This window comes from Pan paniscus, chromosome 19 (genome assembly GCF_029289425.2).
Source record: "Pan paniscus chromosome 19, NHGRI_mPanPan1-v2.0_pri, whole genome shotgun sequence".
Lineage (NCBI taxonomy): Eukaryota > Metazoa > Chordata > Mammalia > Primates > Hominidae > Pan > Pan paniscus.
Window position 1 is genome coordinate 11,446,054 of NC_073268.2, and position 17,644 is coordinate 11,463,697.

Sequence of the window (17,644 nt, forward strand, 5' to 3'; positions counted from 1 at the left end):
CTATTGCACTGCCGGTCACTAATAAGGATTTCCTGGGGTTCCCTAGAAAAGAGAAGGTAGCGAATTTTAGGTGAGCACAACTGGCCAAGGCACACATGTAGGAGAGAGATGGATTACAATGAGAATGGCACAAATCTGAACGACTAATGCCAGGCTACACAGTAACATGGAAATGCTGACCATAGACTGTCCAGGGAATGGAAAAAAGCAGTGTGACTACAAAGGAGAAAAACAAAAGTTCACTGCCATAAGAGATTAGAAGGAAACACACAGACTGTTGACAATGACGGGGTTTGGATGGTAGACCGTGGGCAACTTTTCTTCCTGTTCTATGTTACAAATTTTCTTTGGTGAGCATGAACTGTTTGTAAAAGAGCTAATGAAGAAAAGATTAGAGTCCAGAGTGAACAGGCTCATCAAAAATGCTGACAGCAGGCTGGGCGCGGTGGCTCACGCCTGTAATCCCAACACTTTGGAAGGCCGAGGCGGGCAGATCACCTGAGGTTGGGAGTTCAAGACCAGCCTGACCAACATGGAGAAACCTCATCTCTACTAAAAATACAAAATTAGCCAGGCGTTGTGGCTCATGCCTGTAATCCCAGTACTTTGGGAAGCTAAGGTGGGAGGATCACTTGAATCCAGAAGTTCAAGACCACACTGGGCAACACAGTGAGACCCCCATCTCTAAAAAATAAATAAATAAATAACCAAATCTTTCCCACAGGAAATGACAACAGTTCCATAAGAAGCAAGCTCCAAGACTGTGGATGAAACAAAAAAAAGAAGAAGAAAGCCACACTAACCTCATTTCTTTTTTGATAGGATTACCAGATCAAGAAATTCAGAGAATACATAGACGGTGCTCTATTTCAAGTTCATTAAGCCACGTAATCCAGTTCCTCATGACAGTAAAAGGAACTGTGGGCCTTATGGTAATAGAATAAGACTTATGATACTGGAAAACACTGCCCACCCTTCACCAACCACTGGATGAAGAAACAGAAGCCACGTGTACACAATGGAGAGCAAGAAGCTGAGGAGTAGAGCTAGGAGCTGAAAGGTAGAGTTACGATGAAAATGCACTCAGCAGACTGAAAGCAGAGGTTTGAAATCAACAAGATGTAATTTAATAGGACTACATTTAAAAGTAATTTTTTAAAAAAAGTGCCTCAAGTACATGATGCGAAAGACTGTTCTGATGGGCACAATTCCTGGGGAAAAGACCTAAGTGCTTTGGCTGCATATAGGATGAGTGCAACACTGAAATGGCTGAGACAGAGACAACGGTGAGGAACAGTCCTGCCGTTCTCTCTGTGAATCCAACCATAACTGGAACCCATATCTCACCTCAGGAAGAACATTCAGAAACAGCAAAGTGTTTAGAGAAGGGAGACCAGAAAGTCGCGACACATGAAGCAAAGCTGAGCGAATGGGCAGCAAGCCTGTGCTTCCAGCACCCGAAGGGCTACTGTATGAAGGGACTTCACAGTCACACAGTAACTGACGGACACAAATTACTAGAAGGCAATGCTCAACACAAGTAAGTACCCAAAAATAAAGTTGCCTGTCTCATAAATAGTTCTCACACTGTCACTTAAGAAACATTCAGGCAGCCACCAAAAGACCAGTAGGAAGTTTGCCAAAAGGCCTGCAGGGTTGGGCACAAGGTTAACCTAGATGACCTCTGAGGTCTCTTCCAACCATGAAAGTTTGAATCTTGGGCATAAAGAGACTGAACCTTTTTGACACTGAATCGTTCAAATGTAGCGAGTCACTCTTGATGCAGGACAGTCCAGTGTGCCACAGCCCAAACTGTCTGAATGCTGGCAGAGCAGTTAGGAACACACGTTTCAGTCAGATCAGTCTTTGAACCTCAGCCTTGCTACTTACATAGCTGTGGGACTATGAGCAAGTTTCCCAACCTCTCAGCACCTTCATTTTCTCCCCAGTGAAATGGAAATAATCAACACCTTCTCCTCACAGGGCTGTTGAAAGGATAAGTTAATGACACAGCAGAGCGACTGGCACATAGTAAGCACTTAACACAGGTTATCTTTTATTATTGTTGTTGGTATTAATAACAAATAACTTGAACTTGACGCCTAGTGTGGATGCAGGAGTCAACATGGTTATTCCAATTTCCTCACTTGCCCAAGAAGCTAGGTCACTTAAATGACGGCTGGGAAGATGGAGAATACCAGATGATGATAATAAGCCACATTAACTGGGCACCTGCCATGTGCCAAGCGCCACTCTACGGACTGTAACATTTTGTTAGAGTCTCCCAGCAGCCCTATAAGAATTCCTGTCATTGGCCGGGCGCAGTGGCTCACGCCTGTAATCCCAGCACTTTGGGAGGCCGAGGCGGGTGGATCACAAGGTCAGGAGTTCAAGACCAGCCTGGCCAAGATGGTGAAACCCCATCTCTACTAAAACTACAAAAATTAGCTGGGCATGGTGGCAGGTGCCTGTAATCCTAGCTACTCAGGAGGCTGAAGCAGGAGAATCGCTTGAACCCGGGCGGCAGAGGTTGCAGTGAGCCGAGATCACGCCACTGCACTCCAGCCTGGGCTACAGAAAGAGAGGAAAAAAAAAATGCTGGGCAGTGGCTCACACCCGTAATCCCAACACTTTGGGAGGCCAAGGTGGGTGGATCACGAGGTCAGGAGGTCAGGAGCTTGAAACCCTGTCTCTACTAAAAAATACAAAAAATTAGCTGGGTGTGGTGGCATGCACCTGTAGTCCCAGCTACTCGGGAGGCTGGGGCAGAAGAATCGCTTGAACCCAGGAAGTGGAGGTTGCAGTGAGCCGAGATTGCGCCACTGCACTCCAGCCTGGGTGACAGAGCAAGACTCTGTCTCAAAAAAAAAAAAGAAAACCAGTAACTATCCCTGGGACCTATCCAACTCCAACTAATATAAAGTGGTCTGAGATGGGCAGCAGGGTTCCCCAGGGCTCAGGAACACTATCCTAGGCCATGCTGCCTCCTGGACAAAGAATCGACTGAAATAAGCAAGCTTCCCCAGCTGACATCCCACGGCCGACCTTACTGCCTTTTTTAGGAATATCTTTAGAACCGTGAGACTGGAGTTGTACGTAAAAAAAAAAAATTTTTAAATTAAAAGTTAACCCCAAAAGTGATCCTATTAAGGTAAGTATCATATTTCCATTTTACAGACAAGGAGACTGAAACTAACAAGGCTCAAGAACTTGTCCTCAGTCACAAAGGAACTGAGACTAGATTCTACGAGGCTTTTGCCCCCTAAAGAGCTCCAACAGACGTGAGAAAACACTTCAAGTGGGTGAGCAGAGATGCTCCACGGGGGAAGTGACACCTGACCAGAGATAAAGCATGGGACAAGGAAGGGCAAATGCACAGAATGAAAGGCATGAGCCGTATCAGAGGCAAGCCGCCTCAAGGAATGCTCTCGGGACCAGAGGTCGACAGGTGTGATAAAGCTATGACGCCCTCGCGGTAGAGTTGTGAGAGAGACTCACAGGGATGCTTGCGCCCGGCTGTGCAGGCACATGAAGGTCAAGCCACACCTGGCCTTCACAGGACTTCTCCTCAAACAGAAACCCCGCCCATGAGGGAAGCAAGGGTGTGTTTCTGACTTGAACTGGTCATGCAGGATAAAGAGTGAAGCAGCTTCCAGAGTTCAGCTCTGCATCCACACTGCTGGGCCCATTAGGACTGACTGAGGAGGGACGCAATATCAGTCGATAGCACCACATCCTACATTACACAGCAACAGAGCAAAGGAGTTAAGGGCAAGGCTCTAGAGTCAAAGAAACTGGGTGTGAATCCTGACTCCACCTTTACTAGCTACATGACCCTAGGCAATTTATTAAACTTCTTTGAGCCTGCTTCCTCTTTATAAAATAGGGATAAAAATATATTCCTCATACAGTTGTTGTGAGCAACAAAAAAGAAAGAAATATGTAATGTGCTTAACAGAGTCTGGTAAAAAAGCAAGTTCACAACAAATAGCAGCTATTCTTTCATTCATTCAATATATTTACAGAGTTTTTGCTTTTATCAACCAAACAAGGCTAGAGAAGCTCATACAATACAGCACAGGCCTTTAACATGCATTCAGAAGGCTGCCTACTAAACCCTTTATGAACACCCAAATTTGCAAATAACACAGAGGGAAGCCTTCTGCATTCATGGATTTATATTATAGTAGAATAATAAATAAGAACATAGACTCACTAAAAAAGTAGTAATTTTTCCTTTTATTTATAAATTGCTTTAGAAAACTGCGGCAGATTACTATATACAATAATTCGGGGTGAGTTCTAGGGAGCAAAATACCCCAAAAAAACACAAAGATCAAATCAAATCACAAGTCCAACTGTAAGCGCAGGCTTAAAACTCAGGGCAGGATTAGTTTAGCTTTCTCTGACAACAGGATGTTACTGAGTGGTTTACATATGTCAGATATTCAGATTATCAATAGATTCAGAATTTTTTTTTTTTAAGACAGAGTCTCGCTCTGTCGCCCAGGCTGGAGTGCAGTGGTGCAATCTCGGATCACGGCAACCTCTGCCTCCCAGGTTCAAGCGATTCTCACGCCTCAGCCTCCCGAGTAGCTGAGATTACAGGCGCCAGCCATCACTCCCAGCTGATTTTTGTAGTTTTAGTAGAGACGGGGTTTCACCATGTTGGCCAGGTTGGTCTCAAACTCCTGACCTCAAGTGATCCACCTGCCTTGGCCTCCCAAAGTGCTGGGATTACAGGCATGAGCCACCACACCTGGCCAATAGATTCAGATTATCAACAAAAGTGTTAATGGCTTTTCCCCACCAATCTCAAAATTGCTCTAACTCCCCGAAAAGAAGGTCTCACTATGATACACTTTCACTACATTTAAAGGCAAAGAAAAGTTAACACCTCTACGATAAAAGCAGAAAATGAGTAAGGGTCCTTAGAAGCATAGGTTCGAATCTCAGCTCTGTCACTAACTGGTAACTTTTTCTGGGCCTCCTCAGAAAAGACAATCACTTATTTCCCAGCTCTAACATCTGAGCCAGCTGACAGCATCTGAACTTTAAACAGGTGACCTCAGAAATGGAGACTTCACAGGTCCCTTCTCACAAGAGTGCTTGGATAAGGAGTGGACACGCAAGGCAAGGCCAGAAGCATGAGGTGATGGCAGGGAAAAGTCCATCACCACATTTCTGGGGAAATGTGGACAAATTTCCCACAAAACACCCTGTACCTTTCTTCATCATGTCTCGGTCCAAGGCTACATTTCTTTGGGCAAGATTTACTTCCGATCGAAAATGGAAGCGCTTGGCTCGCTGCTCTTTCTTTTCAATTGCTTCCTAGAAAGTACAGAAAAAGTGAAAGTAGTAAAATATGGAGAAGGCAAGTTAAATCACAAATGCATCATGATGCATCAGTGACAAACCTGAACTAAAAAAGAAGAAATAAGCAACACTACACCTTGAATAAGTTTGGCAGAGACCTGGATATTCACACTCAATGACTGGGGGGATACGTTAATATCGCTGTAATTTGCAACCATCTCCGACATAACACAGCCTATCACTGTGCCTGGGACATAGTAGGAAGTCAGTGAGTATCTGCTGACTGAATGAATAGTCCTTTAAAGTTTATAAAGTTATATGACACTTCATTTGTTATTATCAATTATGCCAACAAATTACAACTAAACAATTTCAACATCCCAATTTTCCAGGTGCAGAAATGGAGGCACAAAAAAGCAAAAAGATTTGCTGGAGATACTTCAGCTATTAAGCAAGCAGATCTGATTCCAGTGCTATTTCTAGGAGCCCACCTACAACCATTTCACATTGTCTGTGGGCAATGGTAATCACACCTATCCCGCTCTTCCACATTATAACTGCCTGAGCAGTCCACTCCCTAAAGCTAGTCTGTTTAAAAATAACATCGAAGCAAAGAAACTCTCCCTCCTCTTCCAGCCTCGTGTCCACGGAATCACCAGTTTTCATCTTTAAGTGATAAGAACCATTGACACTTTACTGAAAAAATAATCAGCTTTGTAAGTTTCTTCTAAGAGCTAAAATAAACCCAGGTCCAACTGTGGGTTTCTGATGGCTCTTAGGAACCCTTCACTAATTGGTTTTGTTTGTTTGTCTTTTGTTTTTGAGATGGACTCTCACTCTGTCGCCAGGCTGCCACGATCTCAGCTCACTGCAACCTCCGCCTCCCGGGTTCAAGAGATTCTCCTGCCTTAGCCTCCTGAGTAGCTGGGACTGCAGGCGCACACCACCACGCCCAGCTAATTTTTGTATTTTTAGTAGAGACGGGGTTTCACCATGTTGGCCAGGATGGTCTCGATCTCTTGACCTCGTGATCTGCCTGCCTCGGCCTCCCAAAGTGCTGGGATTACAGATGTGAGCCACCGCGCCCAGTCCCCTTCACTAATTGTATATTGACTTTGCCACACTAATTGAAGGTCTGACTACAGAGAGCTTGTGGGGATTGGTAAAGTTGCAACACTTCTGTTCTTTCCCAATAGTTAACGCTCATTTTCTTCACTGAAGTCTTCCTAGTACAAACAACAATTTACCTTCCTTTAGAAACAAAGTACTAACTCTGAGACTATCACCCTTTTCCCATATACCTGTGTCATATAATGGCAAACAGTGTAATATTATGAATAGTTTACTTTTTCAATTACAGTAAGAAAAGATTTTCACTTTATTCTCTTTTCTTGTCTAAAAGATGACCAATTCTCTCTCTTTTTTTTTTTTTTTTTTTTTTTGCGGGGATGGGGGGCCTTTAAGTGATTGGAAACACAAGAGACACAGATAAACCATAAAAAGGTTAGCTGGGCATGATAGCATCCACCTGTAGTCCCAGCTACTCGGGAGGCTGAGGCAGAGGGATCAATTGAATCTAGGAGGCAGAGGTTGCAGTGAGCCGTGATCGCACCCCTGAACTCCAGCCTGGGTGACAGAGTGAGACTCTGTCTCAAAAAAAAAAAACACTATAAAAAGGAAGGCATGAAATATATTTTTATTTTTGCTTTTATGTATTCAATACAGCAATATATACTATTATTCAGAAATGTAATACAAAATTCTGTTCCAAACTTAACTGTAAACATTAAAATCAGAAAAAATGTCTAAAATGGAACATCACTGATTAAAGCAACTTACATGTATTGACTACATATAAGGAAAATAATAGGCTTGACACTATGAGGTGTTACAGTGAAGGTGGTAATCTGGTAATAGCAATCATCAGATACAAGGCAATAGTCTTATTAAGGGCCTATTATGCCGACACGGTGGCTTACACCTGGAATCCCAGCACTTCGGGAGGCTGAGGCAGGTGGATCACCTGAAGTCAGGAATTCAAGACCAGCCTGACCAATACAATGAAACCCCGTCTCTACTAAAATTACAAAAATTAGCCGGGCGTGGTGGCGGGCGCCTGTAGTCCTACCTACTCAGGAGGCTGAGGCAGAAGAATCGCTGGAACCCAGGAGGTGGAGGTTGCAGTGAGCCGAGATCCCACCACCGCACTCCAGCCTGGGCAACGGAGCGAGACTCCACCTAAAAATGGGGGGCCTACCATCTGCCAGGCACTTTTCATGTTTTGTTTCATTTCAAGTGGAAACAGTACACATTTTTTTAGAAATGGACATACCATTTAAAAAAGCATCCCCCGTCTTGGACATTTTCTTGGAAACGGTTCAACACAGGTATCTAAGTAGAGTGATTTTATCCTTTCATGGCTGTAAGAACACACAAATGCTGCCTGTACCGTTTCAGGATGCATGAAGACATCGTTGTATAACACAAAATTTTTTTTTTGTTGCCCACACTGGAGTGCAGTGGCACGATTTCAGCTCAGTGCAGCCTCAACCTCTCAGGCTCCAGCGATCCTCCCACCTCAGCCTCTTGAGTAGTTGGGACTACAGACCTGTGCTACCACACCCGACTAATTTTTGTATCTTTCGTAGAGATGGGTCTCACTATGTTGCCCAGGCTGGTCTCGAACTCCTGGGCTTAAACGATCCACTTGCTTGGCCTCTCAAAATGCTAGGATTACAGGCATGAGCCAGTGTGCCTGGCCAATAACACAAATTTTTTTAGAAAAAAAATTTAAATCCAGCAACAAAATAAAAGAGGAAATATTTACTGTTATGTCCTAGGGATCAAATTCATTAAGTTCACTTGCTTATCAAGCTGAATAAATAAATCATAGCCTGTCTTACCTTGGAGGTGACATCAATTCCAGTGATGAAGCTGCCAGCCTTGTTTTCATATCTTCTGCTCGTGTCCTAACACAAAGGGGAAGGGTGAGAAATTCAGACAGCAATTGACGAAAAACCTATAATAAAAGTCGGCCTGATATCTGCAGGTTCTTTTTTCCTTTTTTTTTTTTTTTTTTTTTGGCGACAGTGTCTTGCTCTGTTGCCCAGGCCGGAGTGCAGTAGAATGATCACAGCTCACCGCAGCCTCGACTCCCCAGGCTCATGCCATCCTCCCCTCAGCTGGGCCCTCAGGCATATGCCACCATGCCCAGCTAATTTTTTTTTTATTTTGTAGAGACAGGGTCTCCCTATGTTGCCCAGGCTGGTCACCAACTCCTGGGCTAAGCAGTCCTCCTGCCTCAGTCTCCCAAAGTGTTAGGATCACATGTGTGAGTCATCACAACCAGTCTGGTTCTTTCTGCTTTTCTGTTTGTTTTTTGAGATGGAGTCTCACTCTTATCGCCTAGGCGGGAGTGCAGTGGCACAAACTCGGCTCACTGCAACCTCTACCTCCTGGGTTCAAGCGATTCTCCTGTCTCAGCCTCCTGAGTAGCTGGGATTACAGGCATGTGCCACCACCGCCAGCTAATTTTTTTATTTTTAGTAGAGACGAGGTTTCACCATGTTGGCATACTGGTCTCAAACTCCTGACCTCGGTGATCCGTCTGTCTCACCCTCCTAAAGTGCTGGGATTACAGGCATGAGCCACCACACCTGGCCAGTCTGGTTCTTTTTGAATAGCCACTCTTTTCAAAACCCTTCCCCACCCCTGACAACCTTTTATTAAGAAGCCCCATCCCAGTGATTCCATGGTATCAATCAACCACTCCAATAAGAAGATCAGAGCCTGTCCAAAAACTGAAGTGATTCCATCAACTCCAAGTATCCATGTAAAGAAAATCTAAAGGCTTTTGTGGAAAATGTCAAAAGATAAGGCACAGTCACTTAGCTCCCCAACCCAGTCTGAACGAATTCCTCATGCCCAGCCACCAGGTGGAGCACAACCCTCCACCTCAACGCAGAAGGTCCAGCCTCACCTAGAACTCCTGAGGCAAATACAGCACAGTGCAATGCAAAGGGGATGGGATTTGGAAACCAAGCGAGGACTGAAGTCTCAGCTCTGACAGTCACTAATTACAGGACACTGTATAGTTTTCTTGACCTCTCTGGGTCTCAGTTTCCTCCGTGGTATCTACCTGCCTTCCTGACCTCTTTTACTGCCCTTCCATTAGTACTACAGAACTTTCCAACAATCCTGGACCCATCCCAGAGCCTCTGTGCTTGTTACTGGCCCTGCTGGGGGAACTCCTTTTCAATCTTCACAAGACTGGCTTTTTGTCATTTAGAGTTTATATGGAACATACACTCCAGGAGGGAGGTTGAGCTTGATCAAGCACCTAGGGCTGTGCCTTGGTACATAGCGGAGGATGCAATAAATACATGTTGGCCGGACGCGATGGCTCAGGCCTGTAATCCCAGCACTTTGGGAGGCAGAGGCGGGCGAATCACCTGAGGTCAGGTGTTCGAGACCAGCCTGGCCAACATGGAGAAACCCCGTCTCTACTAAAAATACAAAATCAGCCGGGCACGGTGGCACATCCCTGTAATCTCAACTACTTGGGAGGCTGAGGCAGAAGAGTCGCTTGAACCCAGGAGGCGGAGGTTGCGGTGAGCCGAGATCAGGCCATTGTACTCGGCTACTCAGGAGGCTGAGGCAGGAGAATGGCTTGAACCCGGGAGGCGGAAGTTGCGGTGAGCCGAGATCGCGCCATTGCGTTCCAGCCTGGGCAACAAGAGCGAACTCCGTCTCAAAACAAAACAAAACAAAAACCATGTTGAACTGAATGACTAAAGGGATGATAACACCTGCTTCACAACTGCAGTAATATTTATTTATTTTGGTTTTGTTTTTGAGATGGGGAGAGGGGAAAGGGGGGACCTCAAAGGGGTCTTGCTATATTGCTGAGGCTGGTCTGGAACTTAGACTCCTGAATAGCTGGCACTAAAGGCGTGCACGGCCAGTATATTTAAGTGACACAATGTAGTGAATGGTAAATGCTACTATATTAGCTGTTGTTAATCATAATCATAACGTTTGCCATCTCTAGCGATCATACCTTAACCTTTCTCCATAACTTCAGTCTAAATATGTTGACGTGTGGTCAAAAGTAATTCATGTTAGGTGAGAAATTAAGAGGAGTCATCCAGGCCTGAAACCAGCTCTGAGAACTGGATATACAGCCACCAAGTCACAAGCAAAACACCTCTCACCATCCCCAGCGCGGTAAAGGAGGGACCAAGGATGTCTATTGGTCGTCTGCTAGTTTGCTTTCATTAAGAGTCAGATGCTGGGGCCACGGTGTAGGTGCCACTGGAGCTGCGGGGGGGGGCAAGATGACCCTGAAGTCACGACAGAAACAGTGAGTTTCTGCTGCTGACAAGTGCAGCCCTCTCAAGACAAAGAGCGAGTGCCATGTTTCCCAGATACAAATTCCTCCGGGGCAAGACCCACAAGGAGACCTGGTTGCTGGCGCCACCCAACAGCTCCTTCTGGGCTGCCCCTGGTTCTGTTCCCGCCCAGGGCTCCCCCTTTATCTCATCCTTCCAGCCCCTCCTCACTCACCTCCTTGCACAGCGCGGCTCAGAGGGGGCAGCGGAGGGGGGTCCTCAACTCTCTCCCAGCTCTCCGCCACCCCCCCCCAGCCCCCTCAACACCCATTTCCGGCGCCCCGGCGTCCTTTCTCTCGCTCCGCGTCCCTCCTCCAGCCCGGCGTCCCCGTTCCCAGGACGCTGGCTCCCTCCTCTCCCGCTCCCTTGACTTCCCCGGCTGGGGCTCCGGCCACCGCCCCTTCCGGCCCCCTCCGGCGCTAGACACTAGCCCCGCGACCTCTTCCTTACCCCCCGACCCCCGCCCGTACCGGGATCAGTTCCTTGAGCGAGCGCCGCACAGGCACGATTTCCAGCTCGCCCTCCTCCACCTCCATGGGCTCCGGCTCGCCACGGTCAACACCGGACTCCGCCTCAGGGGACGGGAGCCCCAGGGCCGGCCCCGCCGGGGCCTCCGCCTTCACCGACACCCGCAGGCCCCGTACGGCCGCCATCGCTGCCTGCCGGCCGCACCACTGAGAGCCCGCCCCTCACGGCCGCCGGCTAGAGCGCCGCTGCCACTGGCCACAGAGGAGCCGCCGCAGCTACCTAGAGCGTCGCCGGCTTCGGCCCAGAAGGCCGCCCTTAGCGCCGCCGCCCCCTAGTGGCGGGAGAAAACCGGGCCGGCTGCGCGGGCGGGACTTGGGGAGGAGAAGGCGGGACTGAGCGGGGACGGGGGCGGGGCCTGCGGGAACTACGGAGCTTGGAGGAGACCGGGGTAGTCAAGGGTTACAACGTAGCTACGCCTTGAGGCTAAATCTGTACTAAAAGCCAACTTTACTGAGCAATCACTATGGGCCAGACACTTCCAAGCGCTCGAACCCTTAGAACAACTCTATGAAGTAGATCCTATTATGACCCCCATTTCATATATGAGGAAACTGAGGCATAGAAATTGACCCAAGGTGACGCCATTTAAGGGATAAAAGCTGGATCTAAGTCTTCCAGAGTTTACAATGAGCCTTGATATATCACCTCTGGGCAATCTGTAGGTTTATAAAGTTACTTGCCTTGCCAGTCTTTGTCTCTTAAAAGTCTCCCCAAAATTGGCCCATGTTACATACACAAAAATTGAGACTCCAAGAGGGAGAGACCTGCCCAAAGGCCAGAACTTGGACGCCGATTTCCTGACTCCTGAGGGTGCCATCCACTGTAGACCTGTGAGCATAGTTTCCAGCGGATATTTCTAACGAGAGCCTGGTGGGGGAGAGGGGTTGTCTACGCGTCCCGAGGGTGTCACTGATCAGCTGCTGTTCTGAGTCCTGATTTTCTTTCTTTCTTTCTTTCCTTATTTCTTTCTTTCTTTATTCCTTTCTTCCTTCCTTTCTTTCTTCTTTTCTTTCTTTCTCTTTTCCTTCCTTCCTCCCTCTCCTCTTTCTTTTTTTTTTGTAGAGACAGGGTTTCACCATGTTGACTAAGCTGGTCTCGAACTCCTAACCTCAAGCGATCCACCCGCCTCGGCCTCCCAAAGTCTTGGGATTACAGGCGTGAGCCACCGCGCCCGGCCTGAGTCCTGATTTTGCATCTTCCTCCCTGGGTAACCTTGGACAGGTTTTTGGGTCTGTTTTCCCATCTGAGGAGGGCACAGGTGAGACCCTACAGTCTCTGAGGCCCTGAGGCCCTACCAGCTCTGACCATGGAGGAGCAAATAATGATAAACCAAGGAAGAGCATGGTCAGCATCAGACACACCTGGGTTTCAAGCTGGCTGGCCGGGCCCCATCCACCATGTGTGACCTTAGGCAAGCTGCTTAGCACTTTGGAGTCTCAGTTCCTTCATCAGTAAAATGGACCATTACCTACCTACAAAGGAAGTTGTGAGGGTTAAATGTGATAATTTATATGTAGATACAGGGTCCAACAGAAGGGGTGCAGTACATCACAGTTTTTCTTAAATTTGGGCTAAACCACAGGATAAACACAAGACAGAGCTCTTTAGAGGACTAGTTTTATTTGATGAATGGGACACAAAGTAGTTTTAAAAATCGGGTTGAGGCCGGGCGCGGTGGCTCATGCCTGTAATCCCAACACTTTGGGAGGCCAAGGCGGGCAGATCATGAGGTCAGGAGATCGAGATCATCCTGGCTAACATGGTGAAACCGTGTCTCTACTAAAAAAAAAAAAAATTAGTCGGGCATGGTGGCATGCACTACTTGGGAGGCTGAGGCAGGAGAATCACTTGAACCCGGGAGGTGGAGGTTGCAGTGAGCCGAGATCATACCACTGCACTCCAGCCTGGGCGACAGAGCGAGACTCCGTCTCCAAAAAAAAAAAAAAATGGGTTGAATGCATACATAGAATATGTACGGGGGTGTGTGTGTGTGTGTTTAATTTCAAACAAAATGTGTAGTTGGGGTGGCCAGCTATAGGTAAGAGTCACAGCCCCCACCATTACTAGGCCTGTGGGGTTAGGGGATGGGAGAGGAGGAAGTAATCCCTCCTCAGCTATGGACACCAGGAGGCCAGTAGAGAAGGCTGGGCAGGCCCCTCACCCTGCTGGGGAGGATGCCTTGTTGCTTGAGGATGCAATTCGGTGAGGATTCAGTGTTGCAGTTCAGTGCCATTCAGAAGAGCCCCAGTGCCCTGGCACACCAGCCAGCAGGTACATGAGGAGTCCAGGACAAGGCGGGACATCAGGCAAACACCAAGGCTCCTAGGCGCGTTGTCAGGAAAGCCCTCTGTGCCTTGCTCTTTGTGGTCACCTTCGTCACCATCTCCCACCCCCTTTCCTGTTCACGATGCAGCCTGCTGAGTTGGAGACACAGAGCATTTAGGAAGGTGGTAAGGGCTGATTTTCAAAAAGTTAAAAAACATGACTCTCAAACAGATGTAAAATGAACACATGTCAAAGCTGTTACCCAGTCATTAGAAAATGAGGAAACCAGTAGAAATATGAAGAATAGTTTGAAGGGGAAGTTGAATGAATATGTGGTTGGTCAGTCAAAGGAATGCTGAGATGAATTTGACAAGGCAAGTTAATGTCCTGTAAGGCAAGAAACTATAACCTCCAGGATTCCCTTTACCACCAGACAGAAAACATTTGCATTACTACTGGACAAGAATTATTTACTTGTTATAAATTTTATTTTTTTTCTTTTTTTGAGACGGAGTCTCGCTCTGTCACCCAGGCTGGGGTGCAGTGGTGTGATCTCGGCTCACTGCAAGCTCTGCCTCCCGGGTTCACGCCATTCTCCTGCCTCAGCCTCCCAAGTAGCTGGGACTACAGGTGCCCGCCACCACGCCTGGCTACTTTTTTGTATTTTTAGTAGAGATGGGGTTTCACCGTATTAGCCAGGATGGTCTCGATCTCCTGACCTCGTGATCCGCCCGCCTCGGCCTCCCAAAGTGCTGGGATTACAGGCATGAGCCACCGCGCCCGGCCAAATTTTCTTTTTTCTTTTTCTTTTTCTTTTTTTGAGATGGAGTCTCGCTCTGTCACCCAGGCTGGAGTGCAGTGGCACGATCTCGGCTCACTGCAACCTCCGCCTCCTGGGTTCACGCCATTCTCCTGCCTCAGCCTCCCGAGTAACTGGGACTACAGGCGCCTGCCACCATGCCCAGCTAATTTTTTGTATTTTTTTTGGTAGAGACGGGGTTTCACCGTGTTAGCCAGGTTGGTCTCGATCTCCTGACCTTGTGATCCACCTGCCTCAGCCTCCCAAAGTGCTGGAATTACAGGCGTGAGCCACTGCACCCAGCCACCTGTTATGAATTTTCTATAAACCTCTACTCTCAGTTGTAAAATACCCTAATCAATAGTGCATAAGAAGTCAGACAAAGCTATACATCTGTAGAGAATCAGATGGTTCCCCAGGCAGATAACACCTGGCACAGTACCAACGGGGCATTTTCCTTTTTCTATTTCCAAAGTCTGGATATATATATATTTTTAGATGGAGTCTCACTCTGTTGCCCAGGCTGGAGTGCAGTGGCACGAGCTTGGCTCACTGCAACCTCCCCCTCCCGGGTTTTAAGCAGTTCTCTGCCTCAGCCTCCCGAGTAGCTGGGATTACAGGCACGTGCCACTATGCCTGGCGACTTTCTGTATTTTTAGTAGAGACGGGGTTTCACCATCTTGGCCAGGTTGGTCTTGAACTCCTGACCTTGTGATTCACCTGCCTCAGCCTCCCAAAGTGCTGGGATTACAGGCGCGAGCCACCGCGCCCGGCAAAAATTTTTAATTAATAGAGAAAATCAGGGGAATGGGACACTGGGACAGACCGGAGAGAGAGTTTTAAGAAGGGAGTGATCAAGTGTCATGTTCGGCCATAAGTTCACGATGTAACTTGTTTTGGGTCTAGAGGTTTGTTGGCCATTGGTGACTTTGAGGAGAGCAGAGTCCATGAAGGGGAAGGCACATTAGTGGGGAGATTTGAGCCAGTGTACACAACTCTCAGGAGAAGTAGGCTAGAGGGCAGGGAGGATATTAACAGGCTCTTCTAAAGGGTTCCTTTTCTGTGATTTCTCTCATTGAAATTGGTCACTCCCTCTCCATTATTTATTTATTTATTTATTTATTTATTTATCGAGACAGAGTCTCACTCTGTCGCCTAGGCTGGAGTGCAATGGCACAATCTCAGCTCACTGCAAGCTCCGCCTTCCGGACTCAAGCGATTCTCCTGCCTCAGCCTCCCAAGTAGCTGGGATTACAGGCATGCGCCACCACGGCCGGCTAATTTTTGTATTTTTAGTAGAGACAGGGTTTCACCATGTTGCCCAGGCTGGTCTTGAACTCCTGGGCTCAAGAAGTCTTCCCGCCTTGGCCTCCCAAAGTGCTGGGATTATAGCCGTGAACCACCACACCCGGCCCTCTCCCTCTGCTTATTCCTTCCTCTCTTACCCAGCAAGGAGGGGAATAAAAATAATGGAATCCTACTTCCCCTGGAGTGGCACAGGGAAAAGCCGTGGAAAGGTAATGTGAGCTCCTCAGGAGAAATCAGATGCTCCCTGAGGGCTGGTAACCTGGTGCACTGGCCTGAGCTGATGCCCTGCTGATTGAAGCAGGGATGTTCTTTAGTGCAGTTTGAAGCTGGGTGCCCGCGACCTGCACGCCTCACACTCCTCGGTTCATGAGTGTCCTTGCAACATGCGCACGCTCATCAGTCATTCAGGAAAAGCTTCCGTGGTTGAAGAAGAGATCATGAGGCAGCTGACCCTGGTGGGGGCACTGTATCTATGTGCCCCATCCACTGCCTAGCTAAATTCTTGTTTTTGTTTGTTTGTTTGTTTGTTTGTTTTGAGGTGGAGTCTCTCTCTGTTGCCCAGGCTGGATCTCAGCTCACTGCAACCTCCACCTCCTGGGTTCAAGCAATTCTCCTGCCTCAGCCTCCCGAGTAGCTGGGATTACAGGTGCCCGCCACCATGCCTGGCTAATTTTTTTGTATTTTTAGTAGAGACAGGGTTTCACCATGTTGGCCAGGCTGGTCTTGAACTCCTGACCACAGATGATCCACTCGCCTCAGCCTCCCAAAGTGCTGGGATTACAGGCATGAGCCACCACGTCCGGCCATAGCTAACTTCTTGCAAGGACCATCTTCCCTCACCTTCTCCATTCTCCCTCTCTCCATCTCCCTCACTTTCTTCCCCCCACCCCCAAGACGGAGTCTTGCTCTGTCGCCCAGACTGGAGTGAAATGGCGCAATCTCGGCTCACTGCAACCTCCGCCTCCCGAGTTCAAGCAATTATCCTGCCTCAGCCTCCCAAGTAGCTGGGATTATAGGCGCCACCACCATGCCTGGCTAATTTTTGTATTTTTAGTAGAGGCAGGGTTTCACCCTCTTGGCCAGGCTGGTCTCAAACTCCTGACCTCGTGATCCACCCCCCCTCTGCCTCCCAAAGTGCTGGGATTCTAGGCATGGGCCACCGTGCCCGGCCATGTCTCTCACTTTCTCGATCTTCTCCTCACCTCCCTTGAGCACTCGGCATCATGGATGCTGAGAGCCACTCCCAGTTCCTGAGACCACACACGCTCTGCTGTGATCATGCCACTCAAGGTTTTCTTTTTTCTCCACCGCTCCTGCCCTAGGGCCTTTGCAGGTTCTTCAACTTCCGCAACAGTGGCATTCTGCCAGAGCTCAATCCTGGGCCCTTTTCTTCTCACTCCCTCGACTAGCTCATCACACGCATGGCTTCCAACTCCACGGCCGTCCACATGCTGAGGGCCCCCGCGTCTCCATTTCCAGTTCTCGCCTCTCCCTCGAGCTCCAGATCCGCATGTCCAACTGCCTCCTGGACATCTTCGCAATGTCGCAAGGTGGGTCCATTCCTGCGTTCCCTCCCTCCCTGATCAGCACCATAGTCGATCCAGGTGGGCGTGGCTGGAAGCTTGGGGCCCCCCTGACCCCTTCCTCTCCCACCCGCACGGCCAGCCCATGCATGGTCTTGTCACTCTGGTCTCCCGCATATCCCTCATGTCCGTCTGCTTCTTTTCATCCTGGCCACATCCTACTAGCATCCCTTGAGTGGACACTGCCACGGCCTCCTCACTGCCCTCTCTGTTTTTCTGGTTCTTCTATTCCCATCCTTCTACATTGTAGCCAGAGAAATCTGCATTGTTGTTGTTGTTTGTTTTTTGTTGCTGTTTTTTTTTTTTTTGAGACAGGTTCTTGCTCTGTTGCCCAGGCTGGAGTGCAATGGTGCCATCTTGGCTCCCTCAGCCTCAACCACCTGGACTCAAGTGATCCTCCTGCCTCAGCCTCCTATGTAGCTGAGACCACAGGCATGCACCACCACATCCAGCTA

At 48.2% G+C, this 17,644-nt stretch overlaps 1 protein-coding gene across 3 annotated transcripts in view; it reads right to left on the minus strand.

Moving 5' to 3' along the window:
• NCBP3 (nuclear cap binding subunit 3) overlaps window positions 1-11,433 on the minus strand; it is a 43,412-nt gene extending 31,979 nt beyond the window's left edge. The window contains exons 1-3 of one of the 3 annotated variants that reach the window (XR_008621561.2): window positions 11,177-11,433; window positions 8,220-8,285; window positions 5,226-5,331 (exon numbers count right to left, since the gene is read on the minus strand). Coding sequence is in view for 1 of the 3 variants with exons in the window: in XM_008962590.4 (XP_008960838.1) it covers window positions 5,226-5,331; window positions 8,220-8,285; window positions 11,177-11,359 (355 nt within the window). In the remaining 2 variants the exon portion in view is untranslated. The remainder of the gene's footprint in view (window positions 1-5,225; window positions 5,332-8,219; window positions 8,286-11,176) is intronic. The other 2 variants (XR_008621560.2, XM_008962590.4) reach the window with 2 other exon arrangements.
• Between the last annotated feature and the right edge of the window lie 6,211 nt (window positions 11,434-17,644).